General features: G+C 38.4%; 1 protein-coding gene across 1 annotated transcript; it reads left to right on the forward strand.

Moving 5' to 3' along the window:
- Positions 1-578: 578 nt before the first annotated feature.
- QSOX2 (quiescin sulfhydryl oxidase 2) lies at positions 579-24,538 on the forward strand (the record flags this gene model as incomplete). The annotated part of the gene is made up of 12 exons (XM_084298820.1): positions 579-822; positions 4,557-4,657; positions 5,610-5,658; positions 6,807-6,912; positions 7,109-7,199; positions 9,109-9,254; positions 10,246-10,389; positions 11,321-11,450; positions 12,908-13,030; positions 14,683-14,833; positions 18,841-19,029; positions 21,565-24,538. 12 exons carry the CDS (start codon positions 579-581, stop codon positions 22,113-22,115), a joined length of 2,025 nt encoding a protein of 674 aa, XP_084154946.1. The 3' UTR covers positions 22,116-24,538.
- Positions 24,539-26,392: the final 1,854 nt, after the last annotated feature.

Here is a 26,392-nt window from a genome sequence, read left to right on the forward strand (position 1 = left end):
CAAGTAAAGGACAGCATCTAGCAGCTTGTCAGACTCACAGCATCCTACGTGCAGCTTTTTACCGGCTCCTGCTTTGAAGAGAGCTGTCCCCCTCCTGCCGCCACGGCTCAGTGCGAGGCTGCGCTGTCTTCAACCCAGCGCCCGGCTCCGTGAGGCCGCGATTTGTTCCTGCAGCGGATCGCCTGCGTGTTAAAACCACCCACCGAGCATTTAAAGCATTGCTTTAACCTACTTCTTCATTCCACCCATTCCCTTAGGGAGCCCTACGGGACACGCGCATCCCAACACAGCACCCACAGCTTCGCACCGCAGCAGGGGACACCGGGGAGCGATCTCCCCCCCCCTCACCCTACCCCAGGCCCTCAGCGGACCTGTGTCCACCCCGGGCGAGACAACACCCGCTCCCCTAACCCTTTCGGAGCCCGTTTGGCCGAGAGGGGCTGCAACACCCCCCTCCCCCTTGCGGGGGGATCCCCCCCGCGGGCTTCGGGCGGGCGCCTCCGCCGCTAGGCCGCGTTGCCAGGGCCGGCCGCGTTGCTAGGGCGCGGGCCCCGCCCCCTGGCCGCCGGCCTCCCAAGATGGCGGCGGGCAGCGGCCGCCCGCTGGCGGTGCCGCTGCTGCTGCTGGCGGCGGCGGTGGCGGCGGTGACGGCGCGGTTGTACCGGGCCGGGGAGGACCCGTTGACCGTGCTGACGGCCTCTACGGTGCGTAGGGCTCTGCTTAACTCCTCGGCGGCCTGGGTGGTGCAGTTCTACAGCTCGTCCTGCGGTCACTGCATCGCCTTCGCCCCCACCTGGCGGGCGCTGGCCGGGGACGTTAAAGGTGAGGCGCAGCCGTCGCCGGTCCCGGTCCCCTCATCCCCGGCACCGGGAGGGCTCCGTCAGGGCTCGTCCCGGTGTGGGGGAATGGGTGTGGGGCTGGCACGGGGCCTGGTAACGAGGGGGGGCTCGGTGGGGCCTGCCCTGAGTGCTGGGGCCCAGCGGGGGCGGTGGGGTGGGAAGGTTTTGGGGTGAGATCCCTGGGGTTGGGGGGGTTGTAGATAAAAAGGGAATGTTGGGAGGCCGCGGGGGAAGAAAGAACAGGGAGAGATAAAAATAAATAAATACAGAAATCAGGCTCGGTGAGTCAGATTTGTGGTGTCTGCCTGCTGGTCCTGGCACCCGCTGAAGTGTTTCGCCTTCTGGGGATCTGAGACAAGCAGGTCCCTGAGCTCCTGGTTAAATTCAGGGCCTGTGGCGGGGAAAAGACCCGAGATGGAATTTGTGGGAAATGCCATGCGGAGTATGGGTGTCTTAAAAGGCCTTTAAAGTGCTCTGGGCATCACATTTTACCCAAGGGGCGCTCTCAGGATGGAGACAGCGGTTCTGAGGCGCTGATGTGGTTTTGTTTTGAGGGGCAGTGAAGTGCTCTGGCTTTTCTGCTGTGCTCTGGGGTGTGAAAAGTGTTAACAAAGTCTAAAACGAAACGTAGGTGCAGTATTGGGTATACACATTTTTAGACGTAAGGATACGGAGGCCTACCCAAAAATAGGCCCTGACGAGTTTGTCATGTGCTGGGGGCTGCTGACTGCCGAGCAGAAACTGAGAAAAACAAGAAACCCAGAGCACTGGTGGTTTCCAGGCTTTTCAAACACTCATTACTTCCATGGGTCTTCTTTATTTATAAAAGCAGTATTTTTCCTGCTTTCTTTGCATAAGCTTCTGTCACATTTTCACCTTCTGATTTGATTTGCTTTTGGCCAATTTACCATAGTCTGTGTCTTCATAAAGACTTTCTTTTAAACAGTGCACTCTTATACTTGTGGATGTTGGCCTGACCAGCAAATGCAAATTGGCGTTATTCGTCCATCTCGAAACCAGAATGGGTGGGTTTGAGCAGGAGACTGAGAACGGCCACATTTCTCATTGGTGGCTGCATCTGAAAAACATTTCACCCACATACACTGACTCAACATCTATTTTTCAAAAATATTTACTCACCTGCTGGGATGTTTCAAGGATCTTTGTGGATGCAGACTCAACTGTACTTGAAAATTCCTTAATCATTGTGGTTGTATTTAATAATTGAGTATGGATCAGTTAAATTGGTGCAACTTTTTGCTTAAATAGAAGGCCTGTGCTAATAGAAGTATTTTTTATTCAATTTCTCCTTTGTTAAACCTTGACAATATTGTTGCAAGCTTAAAGATAATGCTCCTGAAAAATGGGAGCAGAGCTCGCTTTTGTGTAACTTGCATTTTTCATTTTGAAATTTGGTCCTTTCAGGACAGGCTTTAAACTTGGAGTTGTTGCTGCTGTGTTCCTAATCATGCATTTAGTTTTATTACAGTAGTGTCCAAAGTGGACATTATAGTTAATTGTACTTTTGATATTGTAGAGGGTGGTTGAATCTATGCACCAAAATTTCTGTGGACAGGAATTCTGTGCAGAAGTAACAACCCCTTGGAAATCCCACATCCAGCAACCCTTGAATTATATGCAGAAGTAATCATGGCCAGTTGTTCCAGATACAGGAGCTCCTAGAAATTGCTTTATTTATTTGTTGAGGAACGATTTTAACCTTGCCCTTATTCTGGAAGCAGCCTGTGTGTTAAATAAATACGTGGCTCTCAAGCAGCACTCAGAGGGGATCCTTGTGATGTATTCCTGATCTCCCTGACTTCACGTCACGACGGAAGCCAGCACGATGCTGGTAATACACGTGCTGCAGGGAGCACGCAAGGTTTGTGCAAGGAAGCATGTTCCTAGCGATGCACTACGGCTGGTGTGCTGGTATTCTGTAGCATTTCACATCTGGGAGCAGCATTTCAGTCCGCCAGCCTGCTGGATTGTCAGTTCATTTATCCCATGTATTCACGTGATTGCTGGAACTCGTTTAGCATAAACAGAAATGGGCTTGGTTAACGTGGTGTCATTCAGCTGCCCCTGCCTTGTAGTTTGTGAGTTAGTCAAGCTGTTTGGAGTCTCTAACGTAACTTCTGTCAGAAATTTTATCTTTCCCTTACATTTTTGTTATAAATTTGGAACAACCTTCAGTATGCTTAAACATTTTTCTCAGATTTAACATCATACTCCATGCGGAATAGGCCAAGCTAATTGTTCTGCCCTGCAGAGCTCTGAATGCTGCACCACCACTTGTACTCTGTCGTAATAGCAAACTCCATAGGTATTTTCCTTTGCCCTCTCTACAGCATGCAGCGAGTAGAACTGAGTTATGCATTATTTCAAAAATGCTAATGCTATTTAAAAATTCAGCAGCGTAAAACCCCCAAAATCTATGCTGCAGTGATAGTGTGAACTTACACAGCCTACGCTGTATACTCCAGCAGCTTCCACATCCCTTAGAGACGAGAAGCTCCTTTTTAAGCAGAAGCAAATGCTAAGCAGCACACATCCCAGCTGGTGCTCTTTAACCCAAGTGTTTAGCTGGGGATGCGTTCCATTGTTGTACGTGGGCTATTTGCATCAGTTCATAGAGCTGCTATTCAGCCTGCCGAGGAGGATGGAGACAGGTGGAAAAAGGAGGAGGAGTGGTGGAAGTTGAATGAGATAGATACCCAGAAGCCGAAGTTTTGTTTTATTTATTTTGCATTTTGTTTGATAAAATGGACGGTTGTATCCTTTGTGTCTGTGTGAATACGTGCCCATCTGCTCTAGAATGCTTGTAGTCACTCCTGGTGCCTGTTCAGCTGTTGGCATGTTGAGCACAACTGAAATTCCCCCTCAGCTGCCCCATCCTCCTCAAAGACAAATAAAGGTCAAGCTACGTTTCCAGCACAGCTAGGCATACAACTGACAATCAGATCTTGAACTTGATGATGCTTTCATGCTCCTTGCTATAAAAGCAGATTTAATTTTTAGTGCTGTTTTGGTTTATGTTTTATTGATCTTGGGGAATTGTGATGCATCTTCAAATTCTGCCCAGAGCTGTCTTGATTCAGCTTAGCTTTAAAAAGTAGCTGTACAAGGAGCCTCTTGGAGGGGGTCTTCTTTAAAGTGATTGCTGCAGCGGAGCATGGCTCGAAAAGACAAGTTCCTGGCAATATGAGAAGGAAAAAAGGCTATGAATGAATTGAAAGCTTTTATTGAAGTTATATAAGCATGTTTATGGAAATACTTGAACTCTTGTCGTTATGGTTATTAAACATTTATAAAGGAAACTCAGCCATTTAGCGCTCTGGTTAAAACTCAGGTATTTCTGAAGTATCTCTAAGGTACTCCTGGAAAGTACTAAAAGGTAAGGACATACTGGTCAGCAGGCAATGTGGGAGCCTTGTGGTGAGTGTGAATCTGAAGACCTCTGAGGACACGGCAAGTTCAGCAGCTAGTGAGTCCTTTGTTAAAATTAACCCTGATATCAAATGCGTCATAACTACAGTTTTGTAATTGACGGCCACGCAAATGAGTAACTGCTGGATTCATCTTATTCAGTTAAATATATTCTGCGTGCTTATCTTTGGAGTTCTGTTGCCTGATTTCCTTGGGAACCAGGCTGATCTGTCAGCTGGCACCTCTGATCACTTCTGCTGAAAATAAAAATATATATATTTTTTCCAGATTGGGAGTCTGCAATTAGAATTGGTGTGCTGGATTGCGGGGAAGAAGAGAACTATGAGACGTGTAAAGAATATGGTATTCACTACTATCCAACTTTTAGGGTAAGTGGCATGATATATTGCTGCATGTAAATGATGCATGGTTCATTTATAGTAACTAAAACCATAACAAACTTATTTGTCCATAGTAATGCATGGAACCAGTTGTTCTTTATCTTGGCTTTTTCTGTGATTTTGCAGAGAAAATCGCAGGGCTGATAAAAGATGGAATCAAGTTCTTCTTACTCAGTGCGACAGATGATGCAGTTATTTGGAGTAGGAATTCAGTCCTCAGTTTAGAATCTGAAAATTTTTAACTTCTGTCTTTGCCAGTCCGTATAATCACACTGAACTGTAAGCATTAGAAGAATGTGATTGAAGGAGAGGGCTGAATGAGCACTGTTACGACAGAAGAAGGATCAGTAGGGGTTTCATTGCAGAAGTTGTGGTGCTCTACTCAGATAGAAAGAGCAATGTGGTTTGTTTGTTTTTGGTCTTTAAAGTTTCGGTTATAAATTGTAATATACTCTTTGTTAGACACCGTAAGTTTGTTTTTTATTTTTTTTTTTTTTTTTTGTAGTAGCAGAAGGCAGTCAAGCTCCACTGTCTACCCAGTCTAACCACTGGATTTGAGAAAATTTGAATAATGTTCTGAGTGTATACATAGTTTGTGGTACTGATTTGGTAATCAGTCAATTTTAGTTTGGGTTAATGTTTGCAGTAACAGATTGATAACAATTATGAATTATATGTTATGGTATTTTTCCTTTGAAAGTTTGCTTGATTGTTAGATCAGAGCTTTGACAGATGAGCTACTCTCATGTGGTTGAGAAGCAGGTCTTTGGAACTCACAGGCTAGGAGTAAAGACTGGAATAGATATGTGTTTTGTAATTAGAGCTGTGAAAACTCTTGAAGACTTCATTGTTTCTAAACTGAGCTTTTTTTCTTAAACAGTGAAGTTATTTTCAAAGCAATAATACCAATAATACTTTTTTTTTTTTCCTCCCCACATAGTACTTCAAAGCATTTACAAAGCAGTTTACAACTGGAGAAAATTCCAGAGGTAAGACTATCCTACTGTAAGCAATACCCAAAGCAGTTGTCCTACCAGCCAGGAATTTGTCAAAAAATTAGCAAAATCCCTTGTCCTGTCAATTAGTTTAGACACCTAGACACTGAAAAGCTTTTTAAGATGTGATGTTACAATTACTGTATTAAAATATCAGGCAGAATTTTAGACAGGTGAAAACACGGACCTTTGTTTAAAAGCTTACATTTCTTAGGTTTTGAAATGTGGTTCACAAATGGTTAGATTATTAAAAAAAAATAATTGTTTGGGGGAAAAAAAAAAAAACAAACACAAAAAACAAACAAACAAACAAATCTCATGGGCATGAGTTCCAATTTGATCAATCATGGCTCTGGTGCATTTTGACCTGTCAGCCAGTTTCCAGGCATCCTGAATCTCATTGGGAGAACCCCTATTCAGATGTTGACTAGCTGAAACCAGGCTTATCCTGTGTGTCTGACAAGATCACAGCTTGAGGTGATTTGTCTGAGGACAAAAGTAATGTTGTCTTTTCCAAGGGATTAACATTCAAAAGGCCAGAGGTCAGAAAAGGGACCACCTGCACCATTAACCCTTCATGTAGAATTAGACTGCAGTTGTACCTGTTACGTTTGGCGTTTGTGAGAGCTTCTGCGTTTTGATTTCTTTCTTTTAAAGCATACAAAATGTTCTCACACTACAGTTATTTCCTTATATTGTTCTGTGGCTTTGTAACCTCACCTGGCCCATTTGGTAAGAATGGTACACCTCTGTTTTAAATCCGTGGTGAATATCCTTATTGCAAAAAAGCCACCGAAGCCTCCCACTGCATCTACTGTGAAAACAAGCATGGATTTAGAATGAAGCATTGTTGTAAGAGAAAATCAGCAAGGCAGGCAGATGGCTAGGTTTGGAAAAGTCTTAATATTTTATAAATTTGGGGACGGGTTGACAGTTTTTAAATACAATCTCATCTCAACATTAAAGTGAAATCCTACAACTAAATCCTCTGTTCTTCAGCCAAATAGTAATGCCCGGTTTTTGAGTCCAAATGTAAATCAAAAAAATGCCACACAAAAGCACGAGAATGGTAACAAGTTATCAACAGGCAGATTTTCCATAGTTTCCTGATGTTACATCTCTTTGTAACCTGTACTGAGCAGGAGCAGACCGTGAGCTGCAAACAGTTCGCCAGATGATGATTGACTTCTTACAGAACCATTCTCAAGAGTCAAGACCGCCTGCTTGCCCATCGTTGGATCCAGTTTTGTAAGTTCCGTGTTTAAAATACAGCTGGTGTATTCTTGCTATGTTAATTTAATAAAATGTAGATGATCTTATTAAAGATGGATTAAGCTTTTTGTTGTTACTAGTTCTGCTACAAGACAGGTAAAAAGACATTTAATTGATAACACTGAATTTATGGCATTCTACCTGTGTTAAATGGCTTTTCTTTTCCTAAAAGGTCCAGTGATATCACTGCTCTTTTTGACAAGAACAGCGATCATTATACTGCCGTTGTGGTTGAAAGTAATAACTCCTACGTCGGGCGAGAGGTAATGTATGATTTATGACATAACGAGTATGAATGAATTTTATCGTAACACAGCTGAGTTTTATGTTAGTTAGCCAAGCAAGAAAATTTGTGATTGTAGGACTGTATTAAAGGATGATGAGGGTCAGGTCACGTGTATTTGGGATATCACAAAGTCAAGTGATTACATAGGGCTGTTGTATTTAATTACACAAAGGAACTTGCTTACAAATGAACACAATGTCATATTAACTTCTGTTTACACTCGGGAGGAAGATTAATATTTCAATTTCATTGTTAGCATAATTCTTTTGTTTGAAGAGCTGGAAGATCACAACAAAAATATTGTCAGATGTTGTGTTTTGTTACTGCTAGAGAACTGTTCATAATACTCATTCTTCTGGACAGCTCTTAAGATTTCAACTGTTCTTAATCTAAAACCTCTGTTTCTCTTTTTTTCACATGTTGTTTTCTAAGTTAAGATGATAACAAAATTTTCACAGCTCTTAGCCACTGATGAAATGAAAGTCTTTTGGTTTTTGCTTTCCTCACCACCACCACCCCCCCAATAATATATTTGATTTGGCATCATTTTGCCATTTAATGAGCCTGCTGTTAGCTTAGACAACTGTTACTTTTCTCCTGCTGCCAAGATCTAGGATAAGTAAAGAAAATAAATTGCACAATTATCTAGGCATAATCTGTGTAGAAACATCCAATGTGTGTGAAATGTTTCTAATTAGATTTGATGCTGAGATGGCTGAGTTGTGTAAGTGGAGGGTGTGCTGCCAAAAATGAGAATCACTTTGAGAAGCAGGCTGCTTCTAGACATTTGTTTTCTGGAAGCTGCTGTGTTGATACAAGTGGGCATTACCAAAAAGAAGGTGATGACTGTAAAGCTCTCTAGTACTTTGTCAAACTGATTTTAAACCTTCTGTTATAGGAAAAGCTGAGTATCATTTGAATAACAGAAAATGGAATCTGTTTTCAGAAGGACAAACATTCGCTAATGCAATACAGAATTTTAACTTTAAATAGTGAAACAGGAAATAACATTGTAATAAGGGAAAAAGGAGTGTTTAGGCTGTTTTTCTTAAATGGAAAATTTTCACTACTTAAAACTGAGTCATCATGTTCATAGGAGCAACACTGACTGTAGTTGGCAAAGAACTTTTATAGTTGAATCCTGGCAAATCTTTGAGGCATCCTTACGTTATCGCCCTCTTCTGCCTCGTCTGCCATTTGCTAGAGTTTACACCTTGTAGAGAAATGTGTGCCCACTCCCAGCTGCTCCAGTGCAAAACCCCAGCATCAGGTTTAAAGAGGTGATGAAGAATGTTTTGAGCTAAGATGCTGGACTCTGAACTGGAACTTCTGAGGTATGGGCACTTACTCATATATGCAGTCTGTGCTGTGGATTGGTAAACAAATAGCTGAAGGGACAGCTAGATGCTGTGACACCACAGAGTACAGGGCTTGCCAGGCAAAATCTTGTGTTACTTTAAGCCCTCGATTATTTTCTAAGTCATGGACTTTGACATCAGAATGCCCTAAAGTGATGGGACCGAATAAATGTTTCTTCACTTCATGAAAACTTGCCTTTAAACTCTTATATATGTAACATGAAACATACCTGTGGAATATTCTATGTGTTGTTTTGAAGTGTATGAGGACACTTCATCATTCATTCTCATGTTTTCTTTGCGTGTTAGACTTCAAAGGGAAAAGATCAGGATAGACCAAGAAAAAAAAGGAAGATAAGAGTAAATTTCCAGAGTAAGTTTTCTTCAGCTGAAATTGTTACTGTCCATGGAATGATCATAGATGCACTTTCTTGGTGAACAGCTTGATGATGCACTTGACCTATTTACCTGTCTTGTCTTCCATATTTCTTTAAGGATGTATAATTACTGTTACCTTCTGTTGCACAGGTTATCTTAGACTTGATCCAGTATGAAAACATTGTGGTAAAAAGAGCGCTGAATTCTGATAATCCTTTTCTAGAGAAACTTGGTATTACCTCAGTCCCTTCGTGCTATCTGATGCATCCAAATGGGTCCCGTGGATTAATAAACATGTAAGTAGTTTCTGTCTCAGAGGAACATAAGGGAATTCATTGAAGCTATAAAAGCAGTTGCTATAACTTCCTTTCATACAGATTAAGTTATTTCATAACCATTTTTGCATGTATGTAATGATGCTGTCATGGCCTGTATTCAGTACATTATGTGGACTAAAATTTTGTGTTCCATTCCTTTGTGTTTTGAAAATCACCTGGCTTGAGCACTCTAGCAATTACTAAAGTGTATGTAGTGATCTTGTTACACAGTTTGCTCTTAAAATACACAGATATGGGTTCTGTCAGTGGAAGTAAGATTTCATATTATGGTAGGAAAAAGTAATCAAAATGGTGTGGCAGTTAATTATAATCTTTGAGATGCTTGGCTACAGTAACAAGATTATTTTCTGACAAAACTTACTTTTAAGTAGACAATTCTGAAGTAGTGCTTCTTACTGGAAATGGAAGCTCTAGGCAAATGTTTGTTTATTTTTGAGTTTGATATGCTGAATGAAATTTGCTGGTAGTTCTTCATAAAGCATTTAGTATTATGTATATTTTTTAATAAGAGACCTAGTATTACTTTTGCTTACCACTGTTGCCTATTTATAGCTTTAACCTATTACTGTAATACGCCTGAAAGGAAAATGCTTGAATAAAAATGGAAAAAGATAATGACACATCAGAGCTCTAAAAACCTTGCTTCTAAGTCAAAAAGCAAGCTGTACATATAAGCTGTATGTGTAAGCTTGTCTGTATAAGGCAAGCTGGTATTTCGATGAAGCTGATGTTCTTAATTTGTATGGAATTTCAAACTACTAATCCCAGTGTTTTTTTATTACTGTTCCTAAATTGAACAGTTTTGTTTTCACTTTTTAGCAAAACATCATGCATACCAGAACTGTAAAATGGAAAACAAAGTGAATATGTTATAAACTTACTAATTTGCCTTGGATGCTCTTTTAATGTGAGATGAAAAGTAATCTTTACTTTGTTCATTTATATGCAGTGTGAAGCCTCTTCGGTCTTCCTTTTCTTCGTATTTAAAGTCGCTGCCAGGTGTAAGAAAGAAACTACTTTTGCCACTTGAGCTACCTGTTAAAGAAAACAAAGAGGAAAGCACAGAAATCAAGCAGTGGAAAGAATTTGATAAGTAAGTGATACTGATGTTCAGATCTTGAAATTCAGATCGATGCTTGATTATTAAAATTTGCTTGCAGTTTTTTCTTGCCACATAGGAAACTGCGCTGTCATTTATTATAAAATTCTAGTGTGGTTTAAAAATTTTTTCCACCACAGGTGATGCACCTTGAACTGAATAGGTTGGTCACTACTTAATCATCTTCATTCTTCTGCTGAATAAAATAAAAGGCATTCATGCTTAATACTGAAAGCAATGCTTTCAGCTGTTGATTCAACTTAGTCCATTTCTCAGTATATTCAGATAACACTGGTGAGTTAGTTCCAGCACCAAGGTTACAGCTTCTTCTAAATGCAAGTAACTGTTGTGATCGTGAGCAGTGATTCATTGGTCAAATGACTGGGCTTTCAGTACTTTTTTTTTTTTTATCCTCCCAGTCTTGTTTACACTTCTGGTCTGTGTATAATCATCTTTGTGTTAAGCAAGAGTCTCCCTTCCTTTGTAGCATGTCATTTTACTGCTCCTGCCAGATCCTGAGGAGAAACTATAATTTCCTTACACTAGCTATTTCCTTGCTGACAATTGCAGGGTTATAATTTCATTACAAAGTAAAACTGGCTGGGAGATGAAAGTTTAGTCAATTATAAAAGAAATTCTTGTGTGACTATGCTTCATTTGCCTCATTTCAGAACAAAGTGACATAAAACTACTCCTTTAAAAGACTACAGTGAAACTCATTGAACTTGGCATTCACCATAGCGAGCACCTGAAGTAACTGTTGTATCTTTCCATGTATGCCATAGGATATACTGCAATCACTGTGGAGTGGCAAATGTTGAGGTTTTAATGACACCTTACTATATATCAATTTTACCTTCATGACTGGTGAGAAAATGAGCGAAAGAAACCTGCCACTTCATAACATTATATATGTGTGTTTCAGATCTAAGCTGTACATGGCTGACCTTGAATCAGGATTGCATTACCTGCTTAGGGTAGAACTTGCTACGCACAAGATGCTTGAGGGAGCTGAGCTAAAGACCTTCAAGGATTTTGTTACCATCGCTGCTAAGGTATGCGCTTCTGGTCCTTGATTATTTTAACAAAAAAAATGACTAACATAAAATTTATTACATGATGCAAGCCTCTCAAAATGTCTTTCAGAATATATTTAAATATCTACTTCCTCAGTAGCTTAAAAATAGTTTTGTGGATTTCTTTAAGTGTTGTTTTTGAGTTACTGTATACAGTTCTGATACATTTAAAGGGCTGCAATACTTCTTAGTTTCATCTTCGAGGGCTCAAATTTAGATAAAGTTTTAAGCAGTCTGCAGCATATTGAACGAATACTATAAATAGTCTTTATCGGATTTTCAGGATAAATAGCTATTTTAACTTGATGAGATTGAAAATGTTTTTCATTTCTTAATTTTGGGTTTTATTAGTGCGTTCTTGACAAATAGTATGGTATTTACAGATATTTCTAATGTCAGTCTAAATTTTGAATATAATTGAGGTACAATACTTCAAAAATGAAGATGCTTACATTATACTTGAATGAAGGGACAATGTAAGTAATGTATGTGATGTAACTTACAAAGTTAAATTATTTTTTTCCAACATTAGCCTACTAAAGTCATCAGTGTCACTGAGCAACTAATGCTTTGCTTTATTTTAAATAAAATGAACCAATAGCTGTTTAAGGGAATAATAAGGGCTATATGAACTATCCCCAACTATCTGGATTTATCAGTCAGACAGTTTCTTGCCCCCCTGCAGCCATCAGAGGTCAGAAATCTCTAGCTGGCCTCATTTCTTTAAGAAAGTGTAGTGGTAATCTTTCTATCATATTATCCCTAAAGCATCCTCTCTTCTTCCTGATGGCTCCTGGCCAGCTTATGTCATTTGCTTCCCTGGCTATTAGTGTATAAATAGGGAATGCTGTCTTTTAGTTGCATGCTCATCTCCAGACTGCCATTATACAAGTGAGGGTTTCTGTCCTTTATTTGCATTCTCTTGTGTAAGGCTTTTCTCTTAGTTCTCAGTTGTGGTGCCCACTGATTTGTATTAGGACCCTTTAGATTTGAAACGGTCAGAATCAGAAGTCTGAACAAAAATTTTGTAAGAATCCATATTTGTCGTTAATATTCTAAGAGTGAGAAAGGATTTTAGCCTTTCTAATTCACTCAGGTTTTATGCTCCTTTTTGAATTATACACTGCTGAATTACCTTAATACAAAAGTTTATGTAATCTGGCAAAAGTCGTTCTGTAGCATTTCTGCTTGAAATTGAGTAACTTCATAGTGGTTAACATTTTGCGAAAGCAGCATGCTTAATTTTTTAAGCAAGTTAATGTGCGATGGCTTTTTACTGGTAAACAGAACAAGCATTTGCACATAACAAAGAAAATCTTGTCTGTTAAACTTACTGAATACAAGAAAAAGACGTGTTGATAAATAGAAAGCTGTCTTGCGGCTAATGAGATTTGTGCTTTAAAATATTGGTATTTTTTTTTTATTTTTTTCCCCAGCTTTTTCCTGGCCGTCAGCCTGTGGTGAAGTTGTTAGAGACCTTGCAAGAGTGGCTGGTGAGCCTTCCATTAGACAAAATCCCTTATGATGCTATTCTAGATCTGGTCAACAACAAAATGCGGGTAAGCTGTTACTAGTTTCCAGCACACAAATGCAGCATTAGTAAAGGATAAGATTCTATATAAATCTAAGACATCACTTACTGATGGTCCCTCAGTCATAATGGAGTTATAAGAAGGTTAAAATGAAAATAAAGTGAAGTCATTACCAGGAAAAAAAAAATCTACATGAAGAAATTGAAATGAGAGAAATGAAGCCCACAATCCCGTCTGTTTTATGAGGAAGCAATCACTACCATATACATGTTTACTAATGTCAGTTTCAAATGCAAGATTTCCAGCAAAAATTTCTATGTTAGCCTTGCTTGCTTTGCCTGCTATCAGCAGGTTTCTCTTGAGTGAATGTCAGAGTTAGAAGATGAGAAACTTACCCATTGAAATGGGCACTATTCCTGAGGAGTTTTCAAAAAAAAAAACCAAAACAAAACAAAAAAAAACCTCTTTAATTTCCTGTTGCAGTATAGTCCTTGCCAGGGATCCCATCTCAGTTTGGTAATGCAAAGCGATGTGATAGGGCCATCTTTGCACATAAGTTAATTTCTGTCTTTCTTCTTATGAAGAGGGATTGCCATCTGAAATTTAGAAACTTAATATGTGTTCTAGGAAGCAGAGTGATAAGTCACTGAAACTAAAAATATTGCACTAGATTTAATTTATAGTAAATACTGGGTTTGTTTTAAGAAGAAATAAAAATGAATTCTACATCTTATCCTGTGAATATGTTACTACTGTAAGTCACTTAGATCTTGCCGAGTAATGCAGAGTTTTTGTCGTGCCCAGGGATACTGTAACTCTATCTACAGTAGTATGTGTGTGCTTTATTTTCATACTGGGCTTAAAATAAAATCTTTACAAGTTAAGCTACTTAATATACTCTGCCAGACTAATCGGACGTTTCTGACGTGCATCTTGGTAGGTTTAACACCAGTGATTGTACACTGAGTATCATGTAATGTGCTTGCAAGAGGGATGAGTTTAGTAATGGTGCATCAGAGTATCTCAGACTTAAGGATTGTTCCAAGGTTACAATTTGTTTGCCTTAAGCATGAATTCATTAACAACAAGTGCAGAGAATAATTTACTGTCCTTTATACTTGGATCACCTCAATTGCAGGAGGAATTGTCATTGCTGTTAACCCTAGTTGAAAAACTTAGGGGCTGATCTGGAAATGTACTGAATGTATAAGAGGCAATATTTCCTCCCTATTTCAACTGAGAATTCAAAGCCTTTATCCTTTGGGGTTGGGCCTTTCTTTTCTGGACTGAGCATTGTAATAAGAGAGGGGATGCATTGTGCTTTGAAAAGTGATGTCCCATGAAAATACTAAGCTTATTTAAACACAGCTTTTATTTAGGTGGAAATGTTGTGTTTCTACCTGCAACAGGATTGCTTGTATGTGTTTGGCTACGTGAGTTTGCCTGTCTCAAGTTCTCTGAAATTTCCAGTGCGTATAATGTATGTTTGGGTATTCAGTAGTGAACTAGCTTATGGGTAACCATGTGGAAAAAAAAATGCAAAAATACAAGCATATTTTAGGAACTTTGAAGCTTTTAAACATACTTGCTGTGTTCAGTAGTGAAGTGTCATTTCCAAAATTGTTTAAGTTAATTTAGGTACCAAAGCTGCGTATATCTTAAATACACATTATTTTCAGATTTCTGGGATATTTCTCACTAAGAGAATTGAGTGGGTCGGATGTCAGGGCAGCAGACCAGAGCTGAGAGGTTATACCTGCTCCCTTTGGAAGCTGTTTCATACCCTAACTGTTCAAGCTGCGCTGCGACCAAAAGCATTGATAAATACAGGTAAGCAGTAGTTATGTGGGACACTTGAAGGACAAGGCAAATAAGTGTGTAGCAGTTTTGCTATGCAATAGAAAAAGTACAGAAAAAAGATTGCTTTAATCCATTCAGTTCTCAACTAATACATTCATGGACAGTGGCTTTTGAGGCTTAGTTTTCAGTTTTGTACCAGCAGGGGTCAGAGCATAGCTTTATTGTGGTGGCTTTGAAAGAAAGTGTGTCAATTTGTCCTTGCTTAGAAATGTGGTAAATAAAATATGTTGCCCTAAAGATGCAAGTAAGAAAACAGGAGAGGGGAGTAGGTTTTTTATTAAAAAATAAAAAATAAAAAAAAATCTGAACTATCTGAAATGGGAAGAAGATTGTTATCTGAGGTGGCACTATTAATTTGAAAAGAGTAAGATGTAACCGTAGAATTTAGTAGCTATAAAAACTGTATAACCATTAGCTAATCCTTCTGTAATTGTATTTCATAAATACAGAATGTCATGACACATTTGTTTGCAGATGAATTTAGATAGTGTCCCTTAATCTGTGCAGTGTGATGTACTCACTTCTTTGCAAACACTTAGTAAAATCGCTTCTTTTAGACTTGCATTGTCTTCTGAAACTGTTAATGTTCTGGTATTGATTCCTAGTCGTCTTAGCACAAATGAAAATAGAATTATAAATGCTAAAGCATCACTCCCCATATTATTTTATACTTGTCAAGACAGTGCATTGTTTGATTTTTAGTTCAATTTTGTTTTTATTCTTAAATTTAAAGTCTGCTTGATGTCTTTTGCAAGAAATGCTTTATACAGTGTTACCTGGTTTTCTGGTTGTTTGTGCATTAAATTAAAAAAAAAAAAAAATTATGGATACATATATTTGTCCAGCACTACTTGCAATCACAGTGATAAACTCTAAATTCTTAATGTTGAACCTCCTGCAAAATAGGAGTTTGAGAATAGCTAATCATCCTGTATATGATTTTTGTTTCTGTTTTTTTGTTATTGTTTGTTTTGTTTGTTTGTTATTGTTGGCAGAGTAGGTTGAATCCCTTTAAGTTAGTGCTGTGCTCTGCCACACCAGTTTTTTTTGTGCTGCATGATATATTGGCTGTTCAACAGCATCATGCGTAAGTTAAATTCCCCCTTTTGTTTGAACTGCCCAAACTGTCCTAATTAAATTTATAAATGTTCTTAATATCGAACTATGCAAAATTGCATCTTAAATTGCTTCCATGTCTCAGTTGTGAGCTTTAGTCAGTCTGAAGTTAAAAATACACTGTGGAACCTGAAAACTCTTCGGCACACTTAAGCATTGATTTAAATCGGGACAGATATGTGATGATCACTTCTTATGGCGAAAGAATTGGGTCAGTCTGAGACTGTCGGATTATGTCTTGGGAGGTTTTCCTCTCCTTATTGCTTGTTTAAATCCCATCTACTAAAAAGCATGATGTACTCCCTAATCCTTCCCACCACAGGTAGGGTTTTATGGTTCTTGTCCACTTTAAAGATTAGGGTTACCCTGAATTGCTGTAGTTTGGGAGGAAAGAGAAAAGGAGGATTACACGATGATACATGGCAGATGTTAATAGAAGATTCATCTCTGGGCTGATAAAAGAAAAACAAACAAAATGAGCCATTTTGCAATTGTTTGTTTTCTTTTTAAACCAGATGTATTTTTCTTGATAGTTTCCCCTGCTTGCAGAGTCGAGCCATGTGGACTTGCTGTGGCTTTCTTGATATAATGTTTTTATTGTTTTGTATTTGATGTGGTTTAATGTTGACCTGTGTAACTTGAACCTGCAGTGGGATCAGCATAACGGAATCCAAAGGAACTTTAAGTATAATTGTTCCTATCAGAGGGTGGATAAAATCGTTGCAGGAATCACATCCTAGGTGTACTTAATTGTATGAAATGTGTTTTCAGTTAATAGGATCCATTGGTGTGAATAAGACCGGCTTGTGGATTTTTTTTTTTTAAATATATCTGAATTCTTTTTAATCTGTTGCTAAATTAGAAAGCCTCCCCTAGAAAATGAACTTTGAGGGAACTTTCAAGAATGTAACGCTGCACAGGAGAATAATTAAATTTGTGTACAAATATCTGTTTTAAGAGGTGGTTTGCTGGTAGTTATTTTTAATGTTTTTTTTTTTCCTAAATTCATATTCAGTATATGTGATAAAACTATTTGGCCTGAAATTCATTTCAACTTTATAAAATTATTTTTCAGCCTTTCTTTTAATACTGTATTTTAATCTGCTTTAATCTCATAGCTTTTATTTATACATGCCTATTCAATCACAGATATTGAATGTCTGAGTAGAGATTGTTTGCTTTTTATGATTTCTTTATGGTTTTAAAGACTTTTTACCCCCGTGTTTAAGACTGCAATGTCACTGTTCTAAATAAAGGTGTGTTACGACGATCTGCATACATTTCTTACATAGTTAACAGGTAAATATTCTGATGGTTTTGAATAGGTTTTGCTAAGGATTTTTTTTTTTTTCGAAGAAATAATGCTTGTATGGAGGGCATATGTGCTACTGGAGTTTGTTATTCGCTACCAGAATAGGACAGTGAGCTCTGTAACCCCTTACTGTGCAATCTGTAAAACTTGTATTGCAGATTACTTTTAGGCAGACGTGTTCAGCTGCAGCAGTCAGGAGTTTGATCAGTCCAGGACACTGCATCATAAAATGTGTTTCCTTTGACAATTTTTTTTGAGATAATTCATGAATTTGTAAATACATTCTGACACAATTTATTAGATCAATTAAGCATAAATCAGAAAATCTGAGACAGAAATGAAAGGTCATGATTTTAGCAAATAACACTATTTTTGAGTCACTTATCGATGTAGGGGCTACCTGCCATCACAATAAAGGTCCAGGACAAAGTCCTCAATCTGTAAAGACTTCAGCCTGCTTCTGAATAAAATCACCATTTTTTTCTCATTACTAGTGTAAGAATATGGATGTTACGGAAAGAAGAATGTGTTTGTATTTATTTTTAGGAGGAATTCCTGAGTTGCACTTGAAAGTTCAGTTGTTGCTAAATAGCTATTAGGTGTGTGCGCTCAGTGCCAGCCAGAAAAGCTGTGCCATTAATAACAGTAATGAGATTCTGGTACTCTGTAATACCTTGGGGTTATGGCAGAACAGATGGATATCACAGGTATCTCCTGAAATATTTTTTAGAGGGTTTTTGACTCTTGGCTTCTTGGTAGCAAACTGACCATAACTTCAGCACCTAATGGTGAATGCATAACGTATTAATTTAATTATTGGGCAAGATACTGAAGTAAGTCTCTACTTTAAGAAGAATTACGTGTAATATAGATAGCATGGACTGTGCATATTTTAACAATTTCAAAATGTACTTACCAGCTTCTGAGAATTTTTTTTAGTCTGATGCTTATTTGTCCAAGTTTCCCCTTCAGCTTGTAAATACTTCACTGTAGGAGTCATGTCACTAATAGGAATATTTGGCCTTTTAACTCTTGTATTTAACATGTTATTCAGGGCAACTTTAAGCACAATTGAATGGGCTAAATAAATAGCAACATATAGGTATGAATAGTTACTCCACATTTTAGTAGCACTGTCACTCTTAGCATTTTTGAGCCTCTGTATGTTGGAAATAATCCACTTGGTGTCTGATATCCCAGTCTTTCAAAACATACTGTTCTGAAAGATACTCTTTGAGATCACTTTAGCCTCTGTATTAGAAACCAAGTTATTTGGTAGTGAATAAATAGATGTCTCATCTTGACTACTCAGGAACAATATTAAAAAATGTATTTTGTTGGGGAGGGGTATTTCTTCAAATAAATGTGTAAAGCTTTTCATCACGTTTACATTGAAGCTTTTACATCGAAGGTGTAAATACACATGGAATGAAAAGGTAGCAACGTTTCCTTTCCTTTTCCTATGGTTCACTTTTAGGTATGTTACGCATAGCATATGGAACCTGTGTTTGTCCAGATGGTGCTAAATGCATGTCATGTGTCTTTCTAGGTCTTGAAGACAATCCCCAAATAGTACTTCAGATCATGCGGAGATACATTCATCACTTCTTTGGATGCAAGGCTTGTGCTCAGCATTTTGAGGAAATGGCTAAAGAATCCATGGATTCTGTTAAAACGTTAGACAAGGCTGTTCTCTGGCTCTGGGAGAAACACAACGTAGTGAATAACAGACTTGCAGGTATGGAAGACCTTGCTTAGGAAAATCCACCCAAGGTAGCTGTGTCTGAAAGACAAGGCTATGTCATTTTATACAGTGCAGTTTATGTTTGAACAAATAGTTATCAAATTATACTCTGTAACATGAGTTTAAAACAATGGTAACTGTTATTTCTGCTTAACATTCCTTTATTAATTTCTGACTTGAGAAGGCAAACTCCGTGTTTACACTGGTGTACAAAGTTACCAACCTTAAGGATGTTTGTGTACAGAGCAAAACAGAGTGTCCTGGGCAGCTGTAACTCCAAAGACCGACATGGTACCTTTAGAGTGACTGAGAAATGCATACACTCGAGATACACTCCAGTAGTGCAGTTCATCTCTTATGCTATACAATGAAAAATCTTCATCATTCACAAAGAAACTGTTTCTTCTGAAATTTCACCTGTTGCTTGGTGTGATTTCTTTCTGAAGTACAAACCAAAAGTCTCTTCAGAAAGGAGCAAAAAAGTTGAGTTACTTCTCAGTGGATAGAAATAATTAAATTTATTTCCATTACAGTTTAAACTGGTATTAAAACTTTTCTAAATTTCTTCATTTTCTTCTGGAGAGAAGCTGTACAGAAAATGGTGATAATTGAAGAGGAGGATTTCTCAGGATAAAAGAGCCTAAGCTATTAGTGGATCAACAACTGAATAAAATAAAATTACTATGAAGAATACCTGTTTCCCCCCCTCAATTGCTATGTTTTCAGCTAGACTAAAAATACAGTTAAAATACTGTGTTGTATTTAATCCTTTCAGTTATGGGGATATCAAATAACTAAAGCACTAAAGAAAATTGGTTTCTCTTTGCACTTAATCCCTGTCTGCTGTTATGGATCTGTGTAATGTAGCATTAGTTACAATTTAAATATGCTATATTGTGTTTATGTTGTGGTTAAGCTGAATTCCCACGATTTATGAAGTATTAAATACTGTTGTGTGTATAAACAGTTTGTCTCCTTTCTCCAAAGAGAAAGAAGAACACGATGAGGTATTAAATAAAATCATCCCCCTTAATGTTTGTTACTATTGCCAGGCTGAACACAGAAAAAAGTAGTCTTGCCGACTTGAAGTTGCTAAGTGGTGGAACAATGAACTTAATTTAAACATTAAGTTATTGGAAAACTCGCATGGATATTGATTTAAATAATGCAGCAGCTGGCTAAAATACCCTTTTAGTAAGAAGTATAAAAATACTGGAATAAATAATAATGTCAAATTATGCATTTTAAGTTTGCTAAAATTTCTCTTTGGGACAGTGACTTATTTTAATCCCTAAAAGCTGCATCTGTATTTCTAGTAATATATGTAGCTTCTGATGAGAAATAATGGTTGGTCCGTGAAAATGCCTTGGCACAACCTTTAAGTGTAGGCCTTGAGACTGTTGTGTATGGTTCTGCCCTAATTAATTATTTCCTGTTGCTTTAAAGTGTACAAAATTTATGGCATTCTTTTTGGCAGGGGAACATGAAATACAGTAAGTTTTCTGTTTGTAATCATACCACAAGTTGTTTTGTTTTTTGCTTTCTCTACTGAGACAAATTGATTTAGCGAGTGATTTTTATTGCAAACTTGCTCTTTGCTTGTAAATACCAAAGAGACAATTTTAATTATTCTTCGGATCCTTAAACAATATTTTGGTCAAAATCCTGAAGAAGTTTCCAGCCAATAAAATGATAAAAATAAGAATCTATATTTATTTTGCAGATATTTTAAGCATTAGTATACCGATAACAAATAAATGAGCTTTTTTGTGCTGTAGAGATTTTTGTTTTAAAAGTGTTTTAAAGATTTTGGTTTTGTTAGAGCAAAGTATAAAACAAAAACACTAGCTACAGCGTTCAGCTCTGCCATCAAGACAGAACGGTGGCCGGAGCTATGAGCAACTGAAATGTTAAAATGGGATCTAGTTCAAGGTAGCGTTACGTTTAAATGCTAAAAAGCGAACAGAAAAATACACCTTAAATATGATAATGGTTTTTAAAGTACTAGAAATAGTTTGCTATAGTAATGAAACAAGCTATGAAAAAGCAAGCTTATGATGGAGTAGTTCACAGTATAGAAACATGAAAATAACTGCAAGTCATTGGCCTTGAAATGGCTTTCTGCAAACCAAGCTTCAAGATTAAAGAGTATCGAGAGCAAAAGAGCAGTTTGTTTTGAACCATAACTCAAATTAACCCCTGAAAGGCCCAGATGGTGGTGTTTTCATGCCTTCTAAAAACATAGCACTTGTGGGATCTGGTTGCATTAGAATTTGAATGCTGCAGCTTTTACTGAGAGAAAAGGAAAAATAATTGATTGTGTTTGTAAGGGAAAGAGGAAGCATCCATAAGGAAACTCATGAATTTCCTAATTTGTTCGCGATTGTCTTTAGTTTAATACAAACGTTATTGTGATGGCTTTTTTTGCCAACCTTACTATTTATAAGTTAAATATATTGTCTATATTTTCCAGTGGTTCGCTTCTCCTAGTTCATTCATTTCTGATTTTTTTTCCCTCCTGTCAATTAGGAGATTTGACTGAAGACCCCAAATTTCCCAAAGTTCAGTGGCCAACTCCAGACCTTTGTCCTGCATGTCATGAAGAAATTAAAGGATTACACAGCTGGAATGAGGACCATGTTCTACAGTTCATGAAGTATCACTATAACAGTGAAAATATTCTGTATAAATACACTGAAAGCAAGACTGATGCCAGTGAAACTGAACTGGGAGATATGAGGGAGGTAAAAGACAAAAATCTACTGAAGAAACCAAGTGGAAACAGAGAAAATAACGTCCTGGACCAAGAAAACATACGGGATTCAGAATCTAAGGTGTTAGATAAACTAATAGGGAATCATGGACCTGTAAAAGACAGAGGTAAAAATGCAGTTGAATCGGTTAACCGTGAAGAGAGCAGGCAGTCTGTATCTTTCTTAGGGATTGGATTTTCCAACATAGACATGAGTCTGTGTGTCGTACTGTATGTAGCATCGTCCTTATTTTTAATGATAATGTACTTTTTTTTCCGAATGAGATCTAAACGGTGGAAAGTGAAGCATTATCGTTCATCTGTATAGACATTTAAATTGGAAACATTTTCATTGTACGTGGCTGTTCAGTACCAGATACAGCTTTAATATTTATGATCAGGGATTTTGTATACAGTATTCTTTGTTTTAAAACCCTTTCTTCCCAAGTCATTTCACAAGTGTTCTAGCTTAATATATGGAGCTTGCTGTAAGAACCCTCTTTGACTCTGAGGCACACGGTGCTGTCATGAAGTACCCAGTGAGGAAAGCATTGCATTTTTCAGTTCAGATTTTCCATGACTTACCGCCTACATCCTTTACTCATTTGCAGAGTAAACATTACATTATGCAATCAACTGTGCCTGGTTTTGGAAAAGAAATTGGATATTGTTTTGTGTACGTCAAGCTATTTTTTATTAATTTATCCAGAGCTGATTTTACCTACCAGAGTACTGAACAGTTACTGTTACCTTGACTTCTTCGTCTGGAGAAGCAAGAATTGGTTTTGTATTTTTTTTTTTTTTTTACAGTGTTTTGTTTTTTCCTCCAGGAAACAAGAGTTCTATTTTGATTAAATCAATTCTAAACCTTGTGACTTTCTCCCATATTATTTACGCTGCATATTTAAAGTGGAAGGCATTACATCTTCAGGTAGATCTTCCATTCTCTTGTGTTCCAGCCAAGGATAGTTGCTTCTAGGATGAGAGGTTTGGGGCAGCAGGCATCTCTGTAAGCAGCCTGATTCTGATTGCTGATGCTGTCATCCATTCTAAGGGAGCTCAGGTGTAAGTAACAACAAGCTCAGACCCAGTGCTGTCCTTGCTCCTCTACTGATGTGTTAACAGAGCATTGTGCAACTCACCTCACCCATCTGTGAACCAGAGAAGTAGCTGAGTAAATACTGTGTTATCCAGTGCCAATTCTGATGGACTCCAGTAAAGGGAAATGCTGTTTTTACTGAAGGAAAGTGAAGCTCCGTTTGCATCAATAAGCCAGAGCAAATTTGTAGATCTGGAAATACTACATTTCTTAGGATGCCTGAATAGTTCCGTTACCTTACAGTAATTTTTCTTCCTGTGAGTCAGCACAAATCCTTCGTTTGGCAGTGCCAGCTCTGAGATCAGAGGGAACGCCACCTGCCAGCTGTAAAGCTGGCTGTACAATGCTTAGAGCAGCCGATCTCTGTTCTGCTGCTGGAGTGCTCTGCTGTTTGGGTCAAGAAAGGTTTTAACTGTGGTCCAGTCCAGGAGCTGCTCTGTTCTGGGATGTGGCAGCCATTGGGAATACGGCAGTTGCTTTTACAGATCTGTCTGGGATCCTAGCTGAGAGCAATTACAAGACAGCATGAAAACAGTTATAAAATTACCATTCAGAGTAGGAGTTCCTTTCTGCTCCTAGCTGTGGAGGATAATTCACGTCCTGGATAGTGAAGTTTATAATCCTATCCAATGTAATTGAGCATGTTCTAGTTATCCATTACCTAATCTTTAGTTAATCCTAATAGGTTTTGGCCTCAATGTTTTCTTGTGGCAGTGAGTTCTACAGATTAATTATGTTATATAAAAAGGCTTTTCCTTTCAATTCTACATTTCCAACTTTTAATTTAATTGAATGTTCGCTAGCCCTTCTGTTACGTGAGAAGGGGTAGATAGGCCCTGGCCAATTCTTGTATCTACTCTGGTAGTGTGTCGTCGTCTTACTTCCATCATAAGCCCCAGCATAGAAAGTTTAAGTTTAAAGCTCAGCAACAGAAATAGTCTAAAAGTTGCTGGAAAAAAAAATCAAGTTATTTTTTCATAACCAAATCTTGCTTATTCACAAAACCGAGCATTTCTGACCAGTTTCTGCAGCTTCCACTTGGAATAACAAAATGGAGCCAAAGCTGATTGCCCCTTTTTCTTTTAAGTCTCAAAATAATGTACAAATGCACATAACGTAGTGCAACCCTGCGTAGTTGTAAACATGACAGAAGAAAAAAACCTCCCTTTGCGTGACACTGTTAGTCTGATGTACACAGAGGTCCATTACCTGCAGTTCCTTTAAGCCACCTTTAAGTTCATTTATGGACCCGATGGCTTTTGCTCCCATGTGAGAAACTTGACTCCATGGGGACAGTAGCTCCCTGCTGGAAGCTGCCTTCTGCAGTTCCTCTCGTGCAGACTTCTCTAATTCTGACCCAGCAGCATCAAGCCTGGGCTTTTTAAGGATCCTCACTGTTCTGATGCAACGAGGCATTGTGGTTTCCTACTTTATAGGTTTGTAAGGGTCACTATAAATATAGCACTTGGACTTGACTACTAAAACAACTTTTAAGCTACTGGAAAGAGCTGCCCAAGGGTAGCAGGTTGTCCAGCCTGCTCGATCTGTGCTTCGTGCTGGGATCCAGTGAGAGGTCCCTACTACAGGACCTGAGTTGAGGGGAAAGCCCAGACTTGCCAAACTTCTTTGATTGCTGGCTGATACCACGATTTCCCCAGATTAGGTCAGTTAGAAGTTGACTATTTTACCAGCTTAAGTTGGTAAAATAGTCAACTTCTAACTGACCTAATCTGGGGAAATCGTGGTATCAGCCAGCAATCAAAGAAGTTCACTTTAAAAAAAAAAAAAAAAAAAAAAGCAAACAGCAAAAGGCAGTACAGCAAGTGTTGGGTCTAGAAAAAGTTCCTAGTTTCTATGGGGCTGTTAATTTCCTCTTGTCAGTATCATTGCACGTTTTGAAGCAGAAAAGCTGAAAATGACTCATGCTGTTCAAAATTTGCTGAATACATTAGCCTGAGTTTGTTTAGTTTTGACTCGTTAGTTGTGTTTTCATCTACACAGGAAAGACAAAAGCTTTTGGAGGTTGGTAGGGCTGGTTTTACCATTAAAACAGAGCAAACGTGTTGTTAGAATAAGATTTGGGGTTGTTTTTTGGTTTTGCTACATACCAATAACTATTATGTTACTGTGGCCCTGCTGGAAACATGACAAAGTAAACAGCTACGCAAATTTCCAGTGATGTTTTTTCTTTCTTAAGAGTGTAAAAGCATGAAATTAAGATGTCGATTGTGTCGCTGCTGTAACTCAGTGCTGCCATGTAACTGGCTGAGGCTTTCACTTTAATTGCTCCTAGTGACCTCAGCTGGAAAGGTTTTCTCGACTTCGGACTCAGTTGTGTAAATCTTGGTTTACTTGTTCTTACTTTGTATCTTCATAATGGAATTTTTTGTCCTTTTACGTACTTTGGTTGTAAAGATGCGTTATGTCTGCTGGGGAATGTGTGATGCTGCATTGCCCCTCTGCACTACCAGTGTCACAAGGAAGTGTTTCCTTTTTAAAGACACTTCACACCACCTTCTCCTTAGTCCTGGGACTTCTGTTTCTGCATTGTGCTGTACACTAAGTTTCTGCAATGCTATTAATGCTTCTAGTAAGGATTTCTGGCCCTTCGTAATTCACAGAGTCTTCTAAAGAGGAGATATTAAAGCTGCATGGAAAATAAAAGGAATACTGTGCAACGTGGCTGGTGAGAGAAAGAAAAGGTGCAAGTGCTAAAGAAACCTGACTAAATTATTCCCGAGAACTCTAACTTTTGTTTTCCAGCGCTGTACCCATCCTGCTGTTCTCACTCAGAACCGGGTGGGAACCGCCGGCCCAACAAAAGGCACCAAGTGCGTTCTCTAGGCGTGTGCATTGCATATGAGATGTTGAAAATAGTGACTATAACAGTTCGGTAATTTAAATGTTTTATTTATTTGAATTCAGTAACTTGTTGCTTTCATGTCTATTCTTTTGGGGGAGTTGTTTTTGGTTTTGTTTTGTTTTTTAAACTCTCTCTAGGAAGGAAAAGTGACCATTTTGTACTAAACTGTAAACTAATGTGCTTGTTAAAAATAAATTGCAAACATTTGGGCAAAGTGCTGTGTTTGGGGGTTTTATCTATATTTTCAAGTTCCTTTTAGCTGAACTATATTGCAAGGATAGCTCATATACACACCCATTTCCCACCATAACCGTTATTTTATGTAGGTACTTAGTTTTAAAAAGTGCCAGGAACATGCAAATTTTATTCCATTTTTTTTCCACGGTTCTCATAACTTCATAAAACATTGGTAAACTTTTGCGGCAGTGACAGAAACACTCGTGGCTTGTGACCAATTATTTTTACATTATTTTTACATCCAAAGGGGCTTTTGTGGAAACCTGCAGAGGTGGTGCCATGGTGTGGAGTCACCTTGTCCCGTAAAGCCCCAGCTGCCAGGACCGTGCCCAGCACCGCGTGCATGGGGAGCAGCCACCACACACAACACACACCCGCTTTCTTAAACTGCTTCCTTAGAGGATCA

This window comes from Netta rufina (genome assembly GCF_964035555.1).
Source record: "Netta rufina genome assembly, chromosome: 20".
Classification (NCBI taxonomy): Eukaryota; Metazoa; Chordata; class Aves; order Anseriformes; family Anatidae; genus Netta; species Netta rufina.